At 40.8% G+C, this 18,225-nt stretch overlaps 1 protein-coding gene across 3 annotated transcripts in view; it reads right to left on the bottom strand.

The window, feature by feature from the left end:
- The window catches only part of DNM3 (dynamin 3), a 187,147-nt gene that overhangs the window by 112,299 nt on the left and 56,623 nt on the right, over positions 1-18,225 (bottom strand). For all 3 annotated transcript variants that reach the window (XM_055815066.1, XM_055815064.1, XM_055815065.1), the window contains exon 14: positions 14,242-14,355. In XM_055815066.1, coding sequence (XP_055671041.1) covers positions 14,242-14,355 — 114 coding nt within the window. The remainder of the gene's footprint in view (positions 1-14,241; positions 14,356-18,225) is intronic.

Here is an 18,225-nt window from a genome sequence, read left to right as displayed (position 1 = left end):
CTGCTCCCCGTGTCCTATGCCTATCTGTTTCTAATCCTTCTAAAAATCATGATTTAGCTTACTGAGTGCTGAAAACAATTAACCTTTAGGCTGGATGTGCAAGGAAACCTAGAACAAATCATGGCAGACAACTTCCTGTTGCAGAATTTAAAAAATAACTATGTTCAGTTGTCTGCTATTATTTCAACTCATTTATAAGCTGCAGGCATCCCGCTTACTGTTCTCTAGTTCCCTGGATCATGACTAGAGCTTTGGAAAACAGAGATACAAAATTTACAATCTCCCAGATACATTCTACAATAACCTTTTTTAACGTAAAAATGCACATTAGCAGCAATTCAGCAGCTTTGCTAGTGTAAATGCAGCCTAGAATGTTCTACAAGCCACCAGAAGCTCCCGTACTAGCCACACGCTTCATGATCCTTTCAAAGATGCCCATCCCGTTCAGTATGAAGAATGGCCTGGCTCTGTGCTGCCGTTTGCCAGGAAAAGAAAACAATCAAGCATAAAGATAGCTATCTTCTGTTCTGGAGGTAGCCCTCCTAAACCAGTGTTAATGAAGAAGCTGGACTTCTCAAAATCTTTAGTTTCCTCTGAGTTAAAAAGCAAAGTATGTTTTAGGCTTGTGGAAAATCATCGAATCATTGGGCTGAGTTTGTAGGTGTGACAGAGATGTCAGCGTGATGATACACTCATGAAAGTTGATCAGCGCCTTTGGAAGGCACTCAGGATGAGTGCTGGGTAACAACTTGTTACTGATATCGACTCTCGAGTCGAGATCCCCGCACCCGTGAAAGGGGCTCACCATTTCATAAGCTACAGCTAAACCAGTGCCTCAGAAGTTGCCCTGCAGCAGTGTGAAATCCCACAGTATATCTGCGGAGCTATTTAGTGAAAGCCTTTAAGTATTTCAAGTACAGTCCGAACTTTGTACCAGAAGGCATGGAAATGTCGATTGCTTTCAGGGCCTATTCCTTTCCAAATAGAGATCAAGCGGAAAAGAGGGATTGGGTCTAAACGTCTAACACAGATGCATGTAACTAGCTGAGTAGCCCTTTGGAAGGAAAGAAAATGCGCGTAAGAGGTCTGAATAGCTTTGCACTTTATTAGAGGTTCTCCCCGACAAGGTTTTAGCATCTTTCTGGGCACCCAGAAGGACCCAAACCCCCTGCTCTTGTACTCCATTCCTGTGAAGCTCTGCTTGCGCCAGGAAAGAAAACGTACAGGGAACGAATTTCCAGGCCGCAATGTGGTGAGCTATTCTGGTTCTATTTAACCATCTCGGGAAAAATTCACAGGCTACTGCTGCTGCACTCGGCAGCAAGATTCAAACCTCCGCTTCCCTCGGCCCCTCAGCCTGTTTGGCTCATTAACGCATCGCCTCCTGCTCTCCTCAGCCTACCTCCCTTTCTGCTGTATGGGATGAAGATCCCTGGAACCCTGTCTTTTCCTGACAACATAATTTCTTGCTCTTGGTGGCACATGCAGCAATTCATTGCCAATGGTTCCTCACTGGGGAAAATCTGACCCACGATACTGAGGGTCCCACTCACAAAAATTTCTCACTACTCAATCTTTCCAAAAATCATATTCTTCTTCCACAAGACAAGCGCCAAGTAGGAATATAATAAAACCACCAGCTCCTACACATGCGGTAATATGCAGACGAGGAGCCCTCCTGGTTTATCCATGATGTGCTCTACTTTGAGAGCTTCATCTCCAAAAGCTCTTGCCCACCAACTCACCTTCTCTTACATACTGATGCGGTGCTGCTGTTTCTAAGAAAGCCAAGCACCCTGCACATTAAACCTCTTTCTGTAGCTTCTTTAAACCTCTGCCTTCACTAATTAAAAAGGGGCCCCACCATAGCTTGGACACACATTAATCCACTGTGATCCCAATGGTAGAATCAGATGCACAATCTGAAACAGACCCACAGTGCTTGGCCTGCCGCTGCTACAAAGCAGCCTGAAGGTTACTTTTCCTTTTCGTTGACCTGAGACTCCAATTTCAACTTCCCCAGCATCCAAATTTACTGCATTCATTCTTCCTGAAGGGAAGAGTCCTGCAACCTACCCCAAGCATGCCCCCAGGAGATAGGGCTCTCTCAGAATCTGCCATCACCCAGGAAGAACTGAATCACGCAGGAATTATTTAGGACACCAGAGCTCACAGTGCACTTTTACATTTACATACACATTTATGTACATTCCCGTCCAGGAAGTTGGTGGAGATCCACCTTTCAAAATATAATCCCAATACTGACATTTGCCTCAGCTTTCCAGGCAACAATTCCATACAGTGTGTATACAGACCTATATCCGGTCACCTCCTGGTTTGACTTCAGAAGAGCTAACCTGATATGGTAGCTGTTGTTTTAGACCACAGGCTAAGGCAGATTAAAAAAGAAACAAACCACCACCAACCACCAAAACCCAACACTTTGATTCAACAGCACAAGTAACAAAGACAATAAGTTTACAGGAGAATGAGGATAGCTGCCCATGGGGAGAATATCTTAAAATCTACGGTAAAGTCATACTTGGCAAAATTCAATAGATCTGGTAAACATCAAAGATAAAATTCAGCAGAATAATTCCACCAAGGACCATTAAAAGAAAAATGGGACCAGCAGGGTTACCAGTGAAAAACAATGCCAGGCCTAATGGCACTGATCTACCAGAAGCAATTTATTATGACACCAGAAATAGCTATTTTCACAGTGGATGCTTGAAATGAAAACTTTAAAGCTTCTTTAAGTCTCGAGCTATAGCAAAGTATTCAAGCAGCCAGCCAAAATAGCTGAAGGGAAATAGGAAGGCCACATGTGGAACTAATTACTCATGTAGAGGCTATGACAAAGAACATTTCTCCAGACTTTTCATGGGGGCTTCACTTTCAGGAAGTAACTCTAATTACTGTTCAAGTCTCGGCAGCCTGCATGCCGCTGACAGTTCCAAGAAAAAAATGAACCTATTTGCCCTTTTCTTGCTCTGAAATGCCAAAACAGAAAAGCGCAACCAGAGTCATTAAAAAGAAAGAAAATCAGTGCTGGCTTGTTGCGTTAGCTTCCCGGGCAGGCTCCTTTTTTTTCTTTTTCTAAATTTGTTTTTTTCAGTCTTCTCAAAACAGCACATTCTGCGTCGACGTTCACTCGCTCTCCGTTGGCTGCAGCGAAACTGTACATCTTGACTTTTTACAGCTTTTCCATACTGGGGCCCACTTCCTGCCCAGTTGAAGAAAAAAATCTGGCCTGAAGATGAAATGACTGCTTAACATTACACTAAAACATCTGGTACCATTTTATACACAGACCCATGTCTGAGAGCAGGCAATTCTAGCGGTCTCACCAGCGGCACAGTGCATACCCAAACCTCCCCAGGGTGACATCATCCCATATATGGCCTCTCAGGCCCAGCCCTCCCCCTTTTCCTGGTCCTAAATTCATTGCCAGATCCCCCGTCTGCTGCAAATGTGCCACGTCAAGCCTGGAAATCACAGCACTTCAGTGTGTTGCAGTGAGTGCTGCAGAGTGTGAGGGAGAGCCGAGCACAACCCGTCATGCAGGAAGGCAGTTTTTCCCCAAGACTAAAAGAGGATTTAAAATAAATAAATAAGACGCGTCCGGAGATCCTGCTCCGTCGCCCCAGTGTTCAGACTACCTGTTCAGGACAATGCTGTTGTACAGTAGTCTGCACATTGGTTAGACTGGGCAAGGGAAAGCAGCGGCATGGACTATTGGGGACGCAAGTCGCTATTGCCAAGGAGAAGACAAGTCATTGCTCCTTTCAGATCTCATATACAGTATTTTTCTTCGCAGGTTTTGCACACTAGGGAATAAGAAACGCTCAGGGACACTGTGAAAAAGGCGGACTGCAGAATAAAGCGGGGAAGACATTCTGGTAAGGCCTACTTTGGAAGAACACCTGGCCTATGACCTGGCGAACCTAGGTGACTCCCCTCCCCCCTTCCTCCAGTCATCACCGCAAGAAAGATGGAGCTCTGGTGGTTTACTAAAACCTATGCAAGAAATGAGAGAGGTATATTGCCTAGAGGTATACTGCCTAGAGAAGTGTACAAGGGTAGAGTTAAAGCCGGTCCTTCCTTTTTTCCTTCTTTTTTTTTAATTTAAAATAAAGCTCTTTTTTTCCCCCCACAAACTAAAAAGGTAAATTTAAATATTTTTTTTCATTGTAGCAATCAGTATAAATATTTAAGGAATATATGATTTCTTTCTAATGCAGAAAAGGCTTGCTAGAAGTATGTATTCTGAATGTTGTGAATTAGAATCTGAAGATCAATTTTCAGAAATTATTTTCTCTTAAAGTAATAAAATAATAGAAAAGAATGCATGAATATTATTTTAAATTATTGTAAATCTATATTATATCACCTTTGGGAGACCTGTACTTAGATTTTTATATGCAGCTGAAGCTTCTTTGCAAGTAACCTATGCTGTGTGTGCTAATGAAAACTGGGAGGGAAACCGTAGGGAAACTGGGACTACTCCATGCTAGCCTTGTGCCGCATAGAATACGGAATCTTTGATTGTCAGGAAAAAATACCTCCAAAAGTTCAGGGTGTGATGGAAAAAAACCCAATAAATAAACAAAACTGAACAGTCAGCTTTCCATCCCAATACCTGGCTGGTCATTGCATAGAAGTGATCAGCAGCGATTGATGACGCTCTCATGTATACTTTGAATTGCTGATATTTCTTCTAACATGCAAAATGATAAGTTACTTTGTCCTGAATCCCACTGATATAAATGGAATTTGTAAACGAATGCAGAAGTTTGCTTTGGTGAATTTCCAGCTGTCCTGGTAGGGAAAAAAAACCCTCAGGCTGAATGAAATCCCCACGGACAAAATAATACAAAAAGTCTGGGCTGCAATTTGATACCAGCCAAACTCAAGAGTCAGCTCCCCTAAAGTTAACACTAGTAACAAACTACTGCAACCAGGAAAAAAAATCCCATCTATATGGTGCTCATTATTGCCAGGAAGGCTTTGAATAGCTATACTATAAAAAGAATTAGCATAAACATGTAGCCATTACTATTAAAACCAGTCAGTTTTGCAGAATGAGTGTTATGTGTTAGACAGCCTTGATGCTGTACAATTTTTTTAAAAAATATGTATATTATTATTATTATTATTATTACCTTTTTCATTGCTCCTTCATTAATCAATAGAAATCCTACTGGGGAGAGACGGTCGCGTAGCATTAGTGTGGCTGTGCCTACGCTGGCTGTCTTAAAGCCTACAAAGCAAGAACTAGGACTGTCATTTCCCATAGCCTCCCATCAAACGTTATGTATTTGGACTAAAAGAATTCTTTTTTAATGTATATATACACTTACAGGTTACCCACCTTCTTTTTCTTTATTTCACAGAAGACTACCTTTAGGAGTAAATTAGTGGCTTTTAATCCATTATAGTAGGAGTAGGCAGAACTTTTATTCTCGTTCTACTTTAAAGTGGAGTTCAACACACAGTTAAATGTAGTTATTAATAGAATGAAGAGACAGAAAGAAATTAAAGGAATGGAACCAGATTCAAACTTGCATTAATATTTCTCCATCTCTTTTTAAGTATGACTGCTGTTTTAGGCATAGCAAATCTGAAAAGTTTTATGACTTAGATTTTGTTTAAGCGGTAGAAAAATGTTATCAGATCTTGTTAAGAAACTTGTTCAGTTATGCTTTCAAGGGGAATATGAACATTTGCAAACATTTTTCCTATCTAGTGCTGACTTGCAGAGCTACTTTTTTATAATTCTGATCTAGAAATGAAGAAAGGAAGTATTGTTATCCAGCCAATAATAGGCTCTCGGTGAAAATACTGTGGAAGATAGCCTGCACTAACTTTTGCTAAATAAGCAGGGACAATGAAAACATATGGAACTAGTGTTTATCTTATCTTGAGTCCACTATTTGCATTAATCTTTATTTTAAATGACCTTTCTGGATTTAGGAAGTGATTCCCCTCCCATACACCCATGACTCTTCAAAGTTACATTTTTAGACTATAAGACTGAGATCTAGGAGGCCCCCTTGGCATGGGGCTTGGAAAGGAGGCGGGGGGGTTGGGGGGGAGGAGGGAATGCAGTGTGCAAAGCAACAGATATGGAAAGAAAGCCTGTATTGTTAGGAATGAATAAGGAAGTATATCTACTTTGGCTCAGTAATCAAAACATTTTCAAAGTGAATTAAGTGATTCTGTGGTTCTTAAAACAGTGCTGTTTTAGTTGAAACAAGTTCTAGTTGATCATAATCATGCAGAAAAGATTTCTGCAGTTATAAAATGAGGTTTTAAATATGCATGTCAACAAACACGAAATAGCTGTATACTAATATTTCAAGAGGAAAAAAAACAACAAAACACCAGAAAACCCAAACAGTGCTTTTTTTCAATGACTAAAAAAATTAGCAGGATCCAATGCATATACTAAATCAAGGTGAGAGTCCTGTAAAAACAGGACGATACCAATGCTTAAGCTTGTTGTATGAACTAAATGACACAGTTCATACTACCATAAAATACACAAAACCAGGAAAGGCAAATGAAAGCTGGTATGAACATTTAAATAGGCGAGTGTTTCAATATAAGGGATTTTCTTCCATCTTTAAGGAGCACAAGTTTTTTTTTTAGTACACTCAACAAAATTAAATAGTGAAGAGGAAGAAAACATTTCAAACCTTTCCTATATGCTCCTTTAATGTTAAAAAAAAAGGAAAAGAGCAAAGAGCGGTGGGGGAAAGTCACTTAACTTTAGAGGACTAAATATAGAACAAACAAGCATCCAAATGTGAAAAAAAATAGTTACTTTAAAAAAAAAACATGTCATTTGACATTTTCCTGCCTTGTCATTAAGTTGCATGTCGTCTTCTGTATTACCATTACCAGTGCTATTTAACGCATCTGTATTTTCAGAAGACTAAAAAGACACTGCTATACTCTCCACGCTTCTTGCCCCCCTTCCTGTGCTATCACCGTGTGTCCACCGACAATTCTGCAGACCACCCAAGTATCACTGCTATATGGAAAATATTTTTATGCAAATACTTGCATAAAAATTCCAAAATTCTAAATAGAATGTTAAATTATTATAATCTTTTAATCAAAATCTGTTAAGCAGACTAGAAATAGAAACCCCCCTAAATCTTACTCTTTTGGGGTTTTTTAAATAGTACATTTTAATTTAAAGCATAACTTTACTTTTACTTGCAAAAGGCTTTTCTTCCTGAACTGTACTTTATTGTAAAATAAAAGAAAAACAAATCACAACCAAAACTCCTAACTGAAATAATATTAAGGGTCAGGTTTAAACCTGCAAAAAGACAGGAAATGCCACAGTTAAAAATGAAACTTTCCTGAATAATACTACTGTACTTCTGTACTGCATTTTATGCTGCATTGCAAAACAGTATCTAAAAATAACAACCTGCCCTTAAACAAAAAGTCCTGATCACAGTTGGAGAGAATACAATTCTCAACTCAATTTCAAAGCTAGCAATATTTGAAGTCAAATCCTTAATATAGGTTTCTGTAAATACAATATTGACAATCCTGAGATTTTTTTTTTCTGTTACGAGTATTCTAAAATATTCTCAAGCCCTTTACCAACTCAATGAATCAACCAGATACAGCACACAAAAATGTTAAGCCCTTTTAGCAAATCAACTACAATTTCAAGGAGTATCAGTTTTTAAATAAGAATCAAGTGGCGATAACTAACTAGTCATTAGCCTCAGTCCAAGATGTAAAGCCCTTTGCTGATTCTTTGATTAATTCTCCTTGTGTACAGTTATTAGAAAGACCGCACAATCCTTCCACTTACAACTTTTACTCCCAGCACAACCTTCCTGATAGCTGTTGATAGAAAACCTACTAATTAAAATGCATACTTTTGTTCTTGCAACCCTTTTATATGATAAGTTGCCAATTAACTTTACTGTACGATTCTTTGCTATTTCAAGAAGGATCCATAATACAGAAATTGAGACCTAATTTTCTCCCAGACTGAAGACCTTTGATTTCTTTAACAACTAAATGCAGCAATTAAATTTGATGAAAGCAATAAAACAATCGGTGTTTTATATCTGTTTTAAAAGTACTTCTAATTTGCCACTTTTGTTTTTTCTTTAAAATTGTCGAACGGGTAGGAAGACATGCCAACTCAAAGCTTACATTTAAAATTTTACTTAGAGGTACAAAAATTTATGTAATAACATAAAGCCAAAGTAAGACTATTTAACATCTTGGAATTAATTTTCATGTCTGAATTAGCTAGTCATGTTTTGTGCTTGATTCATTTTTTTTCACCTTGCTAGGTTCAAGGAAAATTTTTATTCATATAATTGATAAACTTAATTGGTACACTTCAACTCGCATACTAGCCACCATGTATCTTTATGGCAAAATAATGATTAGATCTAGAACACCTGAATAATTACACGCTAATTTATTATTAGTCTAATTTAAAACCTCAGCACTATCCCCAACTTTTTAGCCTCTTGGTAAATGTGTCCCTTTTCGTTTCCAGGCTGGAACTGAAAAGTGGTTTGCTGCTATTCTGTGTGGGATATGGGTTTGAGAAGGGTTTGAAAGCACAAGTTTGTTGCTTACCTATGGTGGCACTAGCGAGCAACAGTGATTTAAGAACACCGTTAAAAAACAGAATCATTTAATCTGTATATAGAAGTAATACAATTATTCTTTTCCCTTTCAAGCTTCCAGTGTGTTTTATACCTTTTGAAACAACAACCCAGTGATGTTGCAAATGTCATTGTGAAGTTGAATGACAGTCACTGTCTGTATTTTATATACAGGAAAGTTTAGCAAAGTAGCACATCTTGTGATGTGAAATGATGCTATTTGCACGCTTTTGATCTATAGCATGGTCTATATTTAACTGAAAAAACGAAGTTCTATAATGTTAATTTGTTTTCTTACAAAGGATAGATTTTGAGAGAAAGCTAAATCAAAATAATATGCAAAGTAAAATACTGAAAGAAATACCATACTTGCATAGCTGTCACATATTAGCAAAACTGATCTAAAATGCAACCAGTTTTCTTTCCAGCACGTTTCCTTTAACGGGGTTAATGTGCAAGTGGTTGCCTCCATTTATACAGAAAGATTTTTATTTTTAACATACCAGATTATTGTACTTATCTGCTCCTAGAAAATATGTACTGTATAAACACATCCTTTATCTTGAACTTCAGTATTTCTGTGCTTCCGAGAAGAGTAAAAACATCTGGCTAAATTACTATGTGTGAGTACAATATGCAGGCAAAACCCTGTATGAATTGCATATAAAATAAACCATGGCTTCGTTCCTTTTTGGTTTTCCAAATGTTCAGTGTGACCAGTCTGTTGAAATGGCACCTCTGATACATGTCAGCACAATGATAACTGATGTACCGAAACGCTTCTTTTCTGAATAAAATCAAGTTCTGTTCTTGTTCTATAGCTCCCAATGTTTTAAAGTTTAATTCTATTCTGTGTGTTCCCCCCCAACAAAGTCCCCCAAACCGGAACGGTACAAACTGTTGCACACCAGCGGTGATGGCTCCAAGGGACTGGCTGGACGGAGTTGTCATGTGTCTGCCTGTCTACACTTGCTGTGCAGAACATCCTCTCACCTGTACAGCAGGCACAGACAGGCAGTCGCATGACAACCCAGCCTGAGGGACAGCCGCCAGTGGGAAACCGCTCTGACACACCAGAGCATCTTCACCAACAGCTCCAGCCAAGAGTCACTCTGGATCTCAGACGGCCGGTCAGTAACCAAGCCGCGTACTGCAACCCACCTAGAGTCAACCCAACACTGCCTATAAAATACAATAAAACCCACTGCTGAAATTTTTACTGTGCTTCCTATAGTACTCTTTTCCTAGTTGTTCTCATTAACTCACTAACAATAAGGTTTATTTATACGCAGCTTTGCGGCACCATTGTTTGTTTCGTCCTCCCATTTACTTCTCAGGCATAACTCGAGCAACTTGCATTAGCAGATTATTGTCGGTATAAAAATCACTAACATTCCTGCTAGCCACAGAAGCTGAGAGCAGTTAATTGTGTGGCGAGTTAATTCTGTGAACATACACAATGTCAGACCTTAAAGTAACTTCTCCCCTTTCCAAAACTCTCTCACCTCCTCACTTATTTTCCTATCTCCCTCCCAAATCACACACAATTTTACAATTGGGAATAAACTGTGAAATCATAATACAAGCTGCATCTATTGTTGGATGTTGACAATACTATCTTTTCCTACTGAAACTGAATGGAAATATTTTATTTGGAAATAAGACTAAAGGGAATTTTTCCAATAAATGTAAATTTCGCATTTTCAGAAGTTCTCATCCTAGAGCCCAGTCTGGCATCCTTTGCCCACCAAGCGAAATCTCTGGATGCTTTGGACAGAATAATAAAATCACATTCTCTGACCATGCCCTGTAAATATGCTACACCACTTTACAAATGGCATCCTTTTGTGTACAATAAAGAGCTTTTCGATTCACAAGCTAGGGTGGCGTTCCACATTCCCAAAGTCCATTTTATCCTAGTGAAAGTGTCTAATTCACAAACCTCATATTTGCAGGTTGACTCTCAAATGAATCTCAGCACAAAAGCTTACAACTTTTTGTGCTACTTAACAAATCAGTAACAACTGAGAGTGAAGATGCTCAGCTTGAATCCTTTGTGTGTGCATAGGTATGCCTTGTAATACTTTAGCTAGTATCACACGGAATGCTCTACGAAAGACATCCGTATTTGTGAGATCAATGAACGTGCTAACCTTGCACTTACTCACAACAGCCTCAAGGCGGTAGACAATATTTTCCTTGCTTCATTTTAAGCAACTGGAAAAGCACAAAGTCATGGTACTGGTCATGCAGCAAAGTTATGAACACAAGCAACGGTACACAGGATCAGGAACTAATCCAGTTTAGTATTCACATAACTGACACTGTAACTGCTTTAACCACACTGTTCAAACATCAACTTCATATTTCCATAATTACAAGCCTCAAAAGCATCCTTAGGCACTGATTCCCACCTCATCAGGAATAAAATCCTGTTGCACGTTTGAGCAGCAACAGAATCATGTCAAGAAACCATTTCTTTTGTAGTACTGATCCCATACAACACATTTTGAAAACTTTTGCCAAAGTAACTCGCTTCGAAATGCATTCCACAGTGAATTTTTCACTTCTAAAAGCTGCAGCTCTCAAATAAAGGAAATAATTTACATCCTTCTGATGGCACTAGCAAGCAACCACTTGCATTCAGAGAGTGACTGTCATCTCAGAGTAAATTCCAGAGTACAGAAAATGGGCTCAGCTTACACTAGAGGGGGTGCACAGCCCCAGAGGTCCTAGCAAGCGCTGTAGCTTTGCACAGTATGTTGTGAGAGCCCTCTGGCACACATGCTGCTACAACCTTCCTTTTACTTGGGGACAGAGGCGCAGGGGGCACAAACTCATTGCTGTGGCAAGACAGCAAAGGTGAGACCTGACTTTCTGCATCTTCCCCAGCTGTGATGGAGAGGGTCATGCTACTGTGCAAGGACTGCAGAAGTGACAGGCCCGAGTGGGAGGTGTGGGGGATCTGAACTCCCTGCGACCTCTCAGCCTGCACAGCCGTGCCGAGCCCGGGCACAGTCCGGACACATAAACATGGGTATCACTTCACACATCACTGCAGACTATGTATCTTACCAGGGTGGAAATGCACCAGCGTGCAGCCATTTCAATAATCATCTGAGAACGGGATGTGACAACTACTCAAACAAGCTGAAAGTGAAGAGAACATTTTAAGGAGACGAAATGTAGTTACAAAAATTGGAATTCAGCCAAGAGACCAAATATTTCCTTCTTAATTTTCAAAGCCAGTAGTTCCATTTCTGAAACAAGTCACTTGCCTTCTGACTAACCTAATGGTCAAGCTCTGGCTTTGACCTTGTTCAGAGAGCATCTGAAACAGACCTCACTAATTTTAAGTCGTATTGAGAAAAGCCCAGTAAAGAGAGAGAGAGAGGGAGAGAGTGCAATCCTGCAATCCAACATAACTTTGTGAACTCTTTCCCAGGACAGAATAATCAAACTGTACAGCTAATCTGTACTCAAGGAGGAACTTCTTGAACCAGCAAAGCATGGAATAGTACTACACTATTATCTTCTCTTACCACTCTAAGAAGTTCCTGAGTGATCTCCCATGGTGGCCTGAATGTACTACTTGTATTTTCATGACTCCCAAAACACAACTCTTTGGCAATTAAAAGACACTATTTTAAAGCATGCATACAGCAAACAGACAGTGGCCATTTCCCTCCACATACTATTCTGAGATTCCCAGGTGGCTCCCTTGCAGGCTATCAAAACAAACAATTCATTTTTAAAGTTGCATAGCAGAAGACATTCCATGAGTATTTTCACAAGTTTTTCTATTTCACAAGAAACAAAGATCACACACAAAAAAGCAACACCAAAACTAATGTAAAAATTGCCACAGCACATCTTAGATGCACCTCTAGTTGCCTGAGACAGAACGTAGCAAGGGGTGTTAATCTCACCACATCACTTTTTTAGTTACAGTTACCTATGTCTAACCTAAGACAACAACTTCTAGTAGCTTCAAGGTAGATCATAAAACCCAACAGCTTCAAACTGTCAAATTCATAAAGGCACTTTCGCATTTCTTTTAAATTCATTTTTATGTCACTACAATGAAATACTTCAAATTATACTTCAGTAATCTGAGAATAAAACTTCTGTCTTGACACCTAGTGCTTGGCTCCTCCCCTCTGTCTGACATGCTCTCAATTTTCCTGTTACAGGAAACACATTTGAATCCCTTTAATACTTAAATAAAAGGGCAAGGGGAAAAATCTTCAAGATTCACCTAATTTGTCCCTCGATCTTAAAGTCTATCCCCAAATGGCTCAGGAAAAAACCACGACTGGCCAGCGCAGTTCCCCCCATCAGCAGTATTGCTGAAGTAACTACCTACGATAAGCACCACATTCTGGATTCGCAGGACTCAGCAGAGCTCTGGCTTATTTATGTACATGGAGCTCTCCCCAGTAATTCTAGAAAATCCACTGCAGTAAAACACTAAGTTAAAAAGAGTATGAATTGTCTGCACAGTCCCCAGCAACCAACTCCCTGTTTTGTTGGTGGTAAGCCAGTGTTGTGATTATTACTTAGAATAAGAGGGAAAGATTGAGTGATGTTTTAGAGCTCATTTATAACTCTCTTTACTTGTGCCTCTTCCATTCAATAAATTGGTTCACACACCAAAAAAAAAAAAAAAAAAAAAAATCACTAGATTTTGCTGAAAAGATTTAACTTTTTTAAAAAATCAGAAAATAATAATTGTGGGGTTTTTTAAATGTAGCCCAATTTTTCTACAAAAAAACCCATAAACCTTAAAAAAAAAAACCCTACAATGGCTTTACTGTAAAGCTGATAGTTCACATAAAAATCCCACTTTAACCTTCAAAAATTAACAGTGAGACCGCTGGAGTTTTGGATAGAGCGTATCATTACCAGCTCTGCTGAAAAAATAAGTAAACAGAACCAACAAGCAGCCTAACAACATATTGAATAAGATGAGCCACCTGGTCAGCCCATTTACTATAGATAAGCTTTTTGCAGTTCTCGTATCACTCACCTCAGATTTACTGATCAGCAGCAACATTTCTTACCAAGGTGCATTTTTTGTCAAATTTGAAAATCCACACCAACCAGCTACAGACCTCTGCAGACAGGCTTTTCATCCTCTCAGAATATGAGGCCAGAGCCCAATTGTTATCATTAAAGCAACTGCTGTCGTTACTTTCAGAAGTAAATTTACCTAGACAATTTATGATCGATTTACAGTAGATGTGCAAGAGCAGTCCAAGCAGGCGTAGGACAATAACAACTTTTTTTAGACCAATGTGTGGAAACCACAGGAAGAGAGGAAAAAAATAAAACAAAAAAGAAGCATAAAAACCCCCACACAACACCCTGTGTTTATGTTATCAACATTTTAATGGAAGTCTTAAAGGGTCAGCATTCTCCACGAATCAAAACCAGAAAATGTAAAGAACACAGGTAAAACCTTAAAACGTTCTTGCGGTTCAAGTCTCTACAAGCTGATTTAATATTTTAAACTGGTATCAGGAAACTGAATAAATACTGGGGCTTTTCCCCCAGTAGAAAAAAGTTCTTCATTCCTTACCTCATCATCTTTATACCAGGACAAGCTTTCTGCAGTTAGAACGAACCAGTATTCCTTTGATCCTCCTTTCATGATGCCAATATTGTTGATGGTCAGCCAGCCTTTCCGGATGACCTGTGCAGAGGTGCAGTCAGGCACAAGTTTAGTTCATTACTCACTTGATGTAGTTCTGTTGCAGCATTCATTCTTTTAAATAAAGACTTGCTAAATAAAACAAGAACAGGTGCATTTTTTCAGTCTCTGGCAAATTCAAGAGGTTTTGCGGGTTCCTATCATTCAAGAAAAAAACAAAAATGTAACAAAGTGAATATAGTGCTTACAGTCAAAAGGTTGGAGAGAGAGAGAGAAGCCTAAGTATTACTGTGTTGTACTTACAGCAAGTATGAGTGCATTAAGGATTGTGTGAACTTGAAGATACTTATTTGTTATATAATAACACATTGTAAAAGTCCATACAACTTACATATGACTATTCTGTTCTAGTCCAATTGTTAAAGTAATTTTAAAGTTGGATATTAGGAAAAGCACCTAGCTTCTGGCAAAGCTAAGTGGCTTCTGGCATGTATGGGGAATTTTCAGAAGAGGTTGAACCAAGCAGCAAAGTGGAGAGCTCCTCTACAGTTAATTTGAAGTTAAGATAGGAAGTAGTAAGGAGAGGTATAGGAGAGCTATTTTCTTCTCGTAAGGTAGAAGAAGAAAAGAAAAGGAAAGAGGGGGAAAAACCCAAACAACTAAGGCAGCAATAAAAATCAGGAGAAAAATGGGAAAAGCAGAACTTTATAAAATAGATACAAGCCGAAGATGAAAGAACAGATGGGACAGCACACCTATAAATACTAAGGCCAGGAGGTTACATTATGCAAAGAGAAAAATGAACAAAGGAAGCTTAAGAGGAATGAGACAACCCAGAGATGAAGGAGAAAGAATGGTCATGAGAACTGGTTTATGGACCATATAGAAACTTTCAATTTTATTGAAACATTTACTGTTTTCCAATACATATCAGAAAGCAAATGTTCCTTCCTATGATGCTCTGAACAAGACAACAGAACTCTCCCAGTCACACAGATGCAGGGAACCTCACCCATTCTGCTTCTCCCCGCAGCAACACCCTTTACATGCCTATGAAGTACTGAGATGGAAAGAAGTGCTCAGAGAAACCCTTCCCTCAACAAGTCCCACAAGCAGGGACTTTGTGAGCAAACACGAGTTTCCTCTTGCTTTTAGAGAAAAATATGAGACTATGACATTCCTCTCATAGGGCTTTACAAGACAAGTAACTCCAATATCAACAAATAACCAGAGAAAAACATTGCTCAATATATATTCTTTGCCATCTAGAAAAGTTTCAGAATCAGAATTCACTCCCATTCAGCAAGCACATTCATGTAAGCTCCTTGAAAAAAAACTACCAGCTTTGGTATTGCACAGAGCAAGGGACTAAGTGATATTTGATGACCAAACTAATGAAAGAGATCAGAAGTTGCACCTGGAAAACTGCTAAAAGTATTGGTAATGCCCATAATCCAAGCGTATCGATTTCATTTCAAATAAGACAGTGATGTTTTCCCACTCACTACCAACCAGGCCAGCACTGTAAGTAAGAAAACCACTGAAGATGCAAAAAAAAACCTCTACAGGTTTTCAGCATGTAAGGAAATCACTAACAAAGCACTGATTTGGTTTGGAAGACTCAGTAAGCTGAGAGAGAATGAGAAAAAAAAACCTTCGGGACATGATTCCCAGAGAGAGCCTCAAGGGTATAGCATGAGCAGACTGGATGGAATAGCCTGTACCACAAAGGTTTCTGCAGAAGTTGTCATGATTTTTAATATTCACATTCTTGGGGGTGAGATGGGGCATTACTGAGTACAAACTGGAGATGGAATGCTTGTCCAAGTACAAGTTAAGGGAAACATACTGATACCAACTTGATTACGCATCAAATCCTCATTTTATTTTACGATGTTTATTGAAGTAGCTTTTTAACAGGAAACAAGCGCCACGCACATACAGCCAGCATACTGGCCTGCAGGCAGCTGCTACAGAGCAAGCTGTGGAACCAAGCTAATTTCTTCTTTTTTTTTTTTTTTTCTGTGCCGAACACCACAAATGTAAATGAAAGAAATTTTAGGAAGAATCCAGGAAATTAAGGCTCCCCAACCACTTGAACCTAGCTCCACAACAAGGTGAACTATAACTGTACTGCAGACTAAATACCTGGCAGCAAACGTGCAAAGATGGTTATTCCCATGTTAGAAAGAAACTGAAATAAGAGGCTATAAGAGAGGCTGCTGTCGGACTATGCTGCCTGCAACTGAAAATGTTGTGGTGCTCCCCATAAAGCACATACCCACAGAGGGGAAGCCCGGGCAGCTGGGCCAGCACTCTGCGGGAAACTGGTTTGGACACACATCTTAGAGAGGGTAAAAGATTTGAAGGCAGATGTCACAGTGGGGATAAAGAGGTTTCTAGAAGCAAACCTGAGTAGTATGTTCAAGAACCTTACAATGAGCATTTAAAGGCATGTAGCACTCCCTCCTTATTCCATTCAGTGCTTTCCTTCATCACTGCCATAGGCTTTGTGGCATGTTAACAAGACAAATTCTCTCAGTTCAACAAGAATGCATTTGTGGTAGAGGTCTCAGACAGACCAAGTCAAGATTTTAGTATCTAAACTATACAAGCCATTTAAGAACTAATGAAGCTTTTAATAATTCTAAATGTAAGAACTACATTAACTGCATAGCTCCAAAAGACTGCCTTGCTCCGGTCCAACACATGTCCCCATAGATACATAAGCATCGCTGGGTGTGGGCAGAAGCAAGCTGACTTGCTAATACAAACATTGGTCACTGTCTTGTAAAGGAAGGAATTTGCCAGTTGTTTCCTCAAAAATCCTATGTGCTGAAGATTAGATCCAGCTGTCATTCCCACACAACACTGCATGAAGAGCAGGGCACCAAGCTATAGCAGTATCTTGGGCACGTACTTTTCATACACGGATTTCAAGACCTGTTCATCTACATCCCTCTGGGAAAAGAGGGTACTGCATTCTCGAAAACATCCTGGACACTACAACAGATCATAATTATCCAAAATACTTGGAAGCAATTCCACAGGACATCAAGAGAGAGAAGATGAGCTTTGTGTGCTAAGCCTCATATTCTTTTCATTGAACTGTTCCCATTTCCCAGACACATTTTGTCAACTACAAAAAGCTACACTTCCAAAGCACTCAGTGCCAGCGCTGGGGTCAGAGGGGAGTGAGATGTCACCGGAGGATGCTGAGGGAGCTGGCGGAGGAGCTCGCCCAGCCGCTCTCCATCCTTTCCCAGCAGCCCTGGCAAACTGGGAGGTCCCGGCAGGCTGGGGGTCAGGCGGTGTGACACCCGCCTGCAGGAAGGGTGGGAAGGAGGATGAGGGGAGCCGCAGGCGGCCAGCCTGGCCTGGGTGCCGGGGCAGGTTACGGAGCAGATCCCCCGAGTGCCATCACACGGCCGTGCGGGACAGCCGGGGATCGGGCCCAGCCAGGGGGGTGACAAGAGGCAGGTCCTGCCTGGCTGACCTGGTCCCTCCTGTGACAAGGTGCCCTGCCCCGTGGGTGAGGGGGAGGCTGCGGATGGCACCGTCCCCCCCACAGCCCCTCCGGAGGCACCGGCTGCCCCGGGGGCCGGGTCACTCTGCGGGGCCAAAGCCCGGCCGGGCAGCCGAGCCTGGCGCGGTGCGGGATGGAGCCACGTCCCCTGGCGCGGGCACAGGCCGTGTCCCCGGGGCTCCGTGTGGGGCCGGCCCCGGGTAACGCCGTTACCGACGGTCTGGGCGAGGGGACCGAGCGCTCCCTCCGGGGGTGTGCAGGGGGCACCCAGCTGGGGCAGCGCTGGCCTGCGGGGGCGGGGGGCTCTGCGGGGGGCTGGGCAGGCCGAGGGGCCGAGGCCGGTGGTGTGAGGGTCCCCAGGGCTGAGCGCCGGGCCCTGCCCGCGG

This window comes from Falco peregrinus, chromosome 10 (assembly GCF_023634155.1).
Source record: "Falco peregrinus isolate bFalPer1 chromosome 10, bFalPer1.pri, whole genome shotgun sequence".
Lineage (NCBI taxonomy): Eukaryota > Metazoa > Chordata > Aves > Falconiformes > Falconidae > Falco > Falco peregrinus.
The sequence above is the reverse complement of the archived record's forward strand: the minus strand, read 5'-3'. Positions and strand labels throughout refer to the sequence as shown.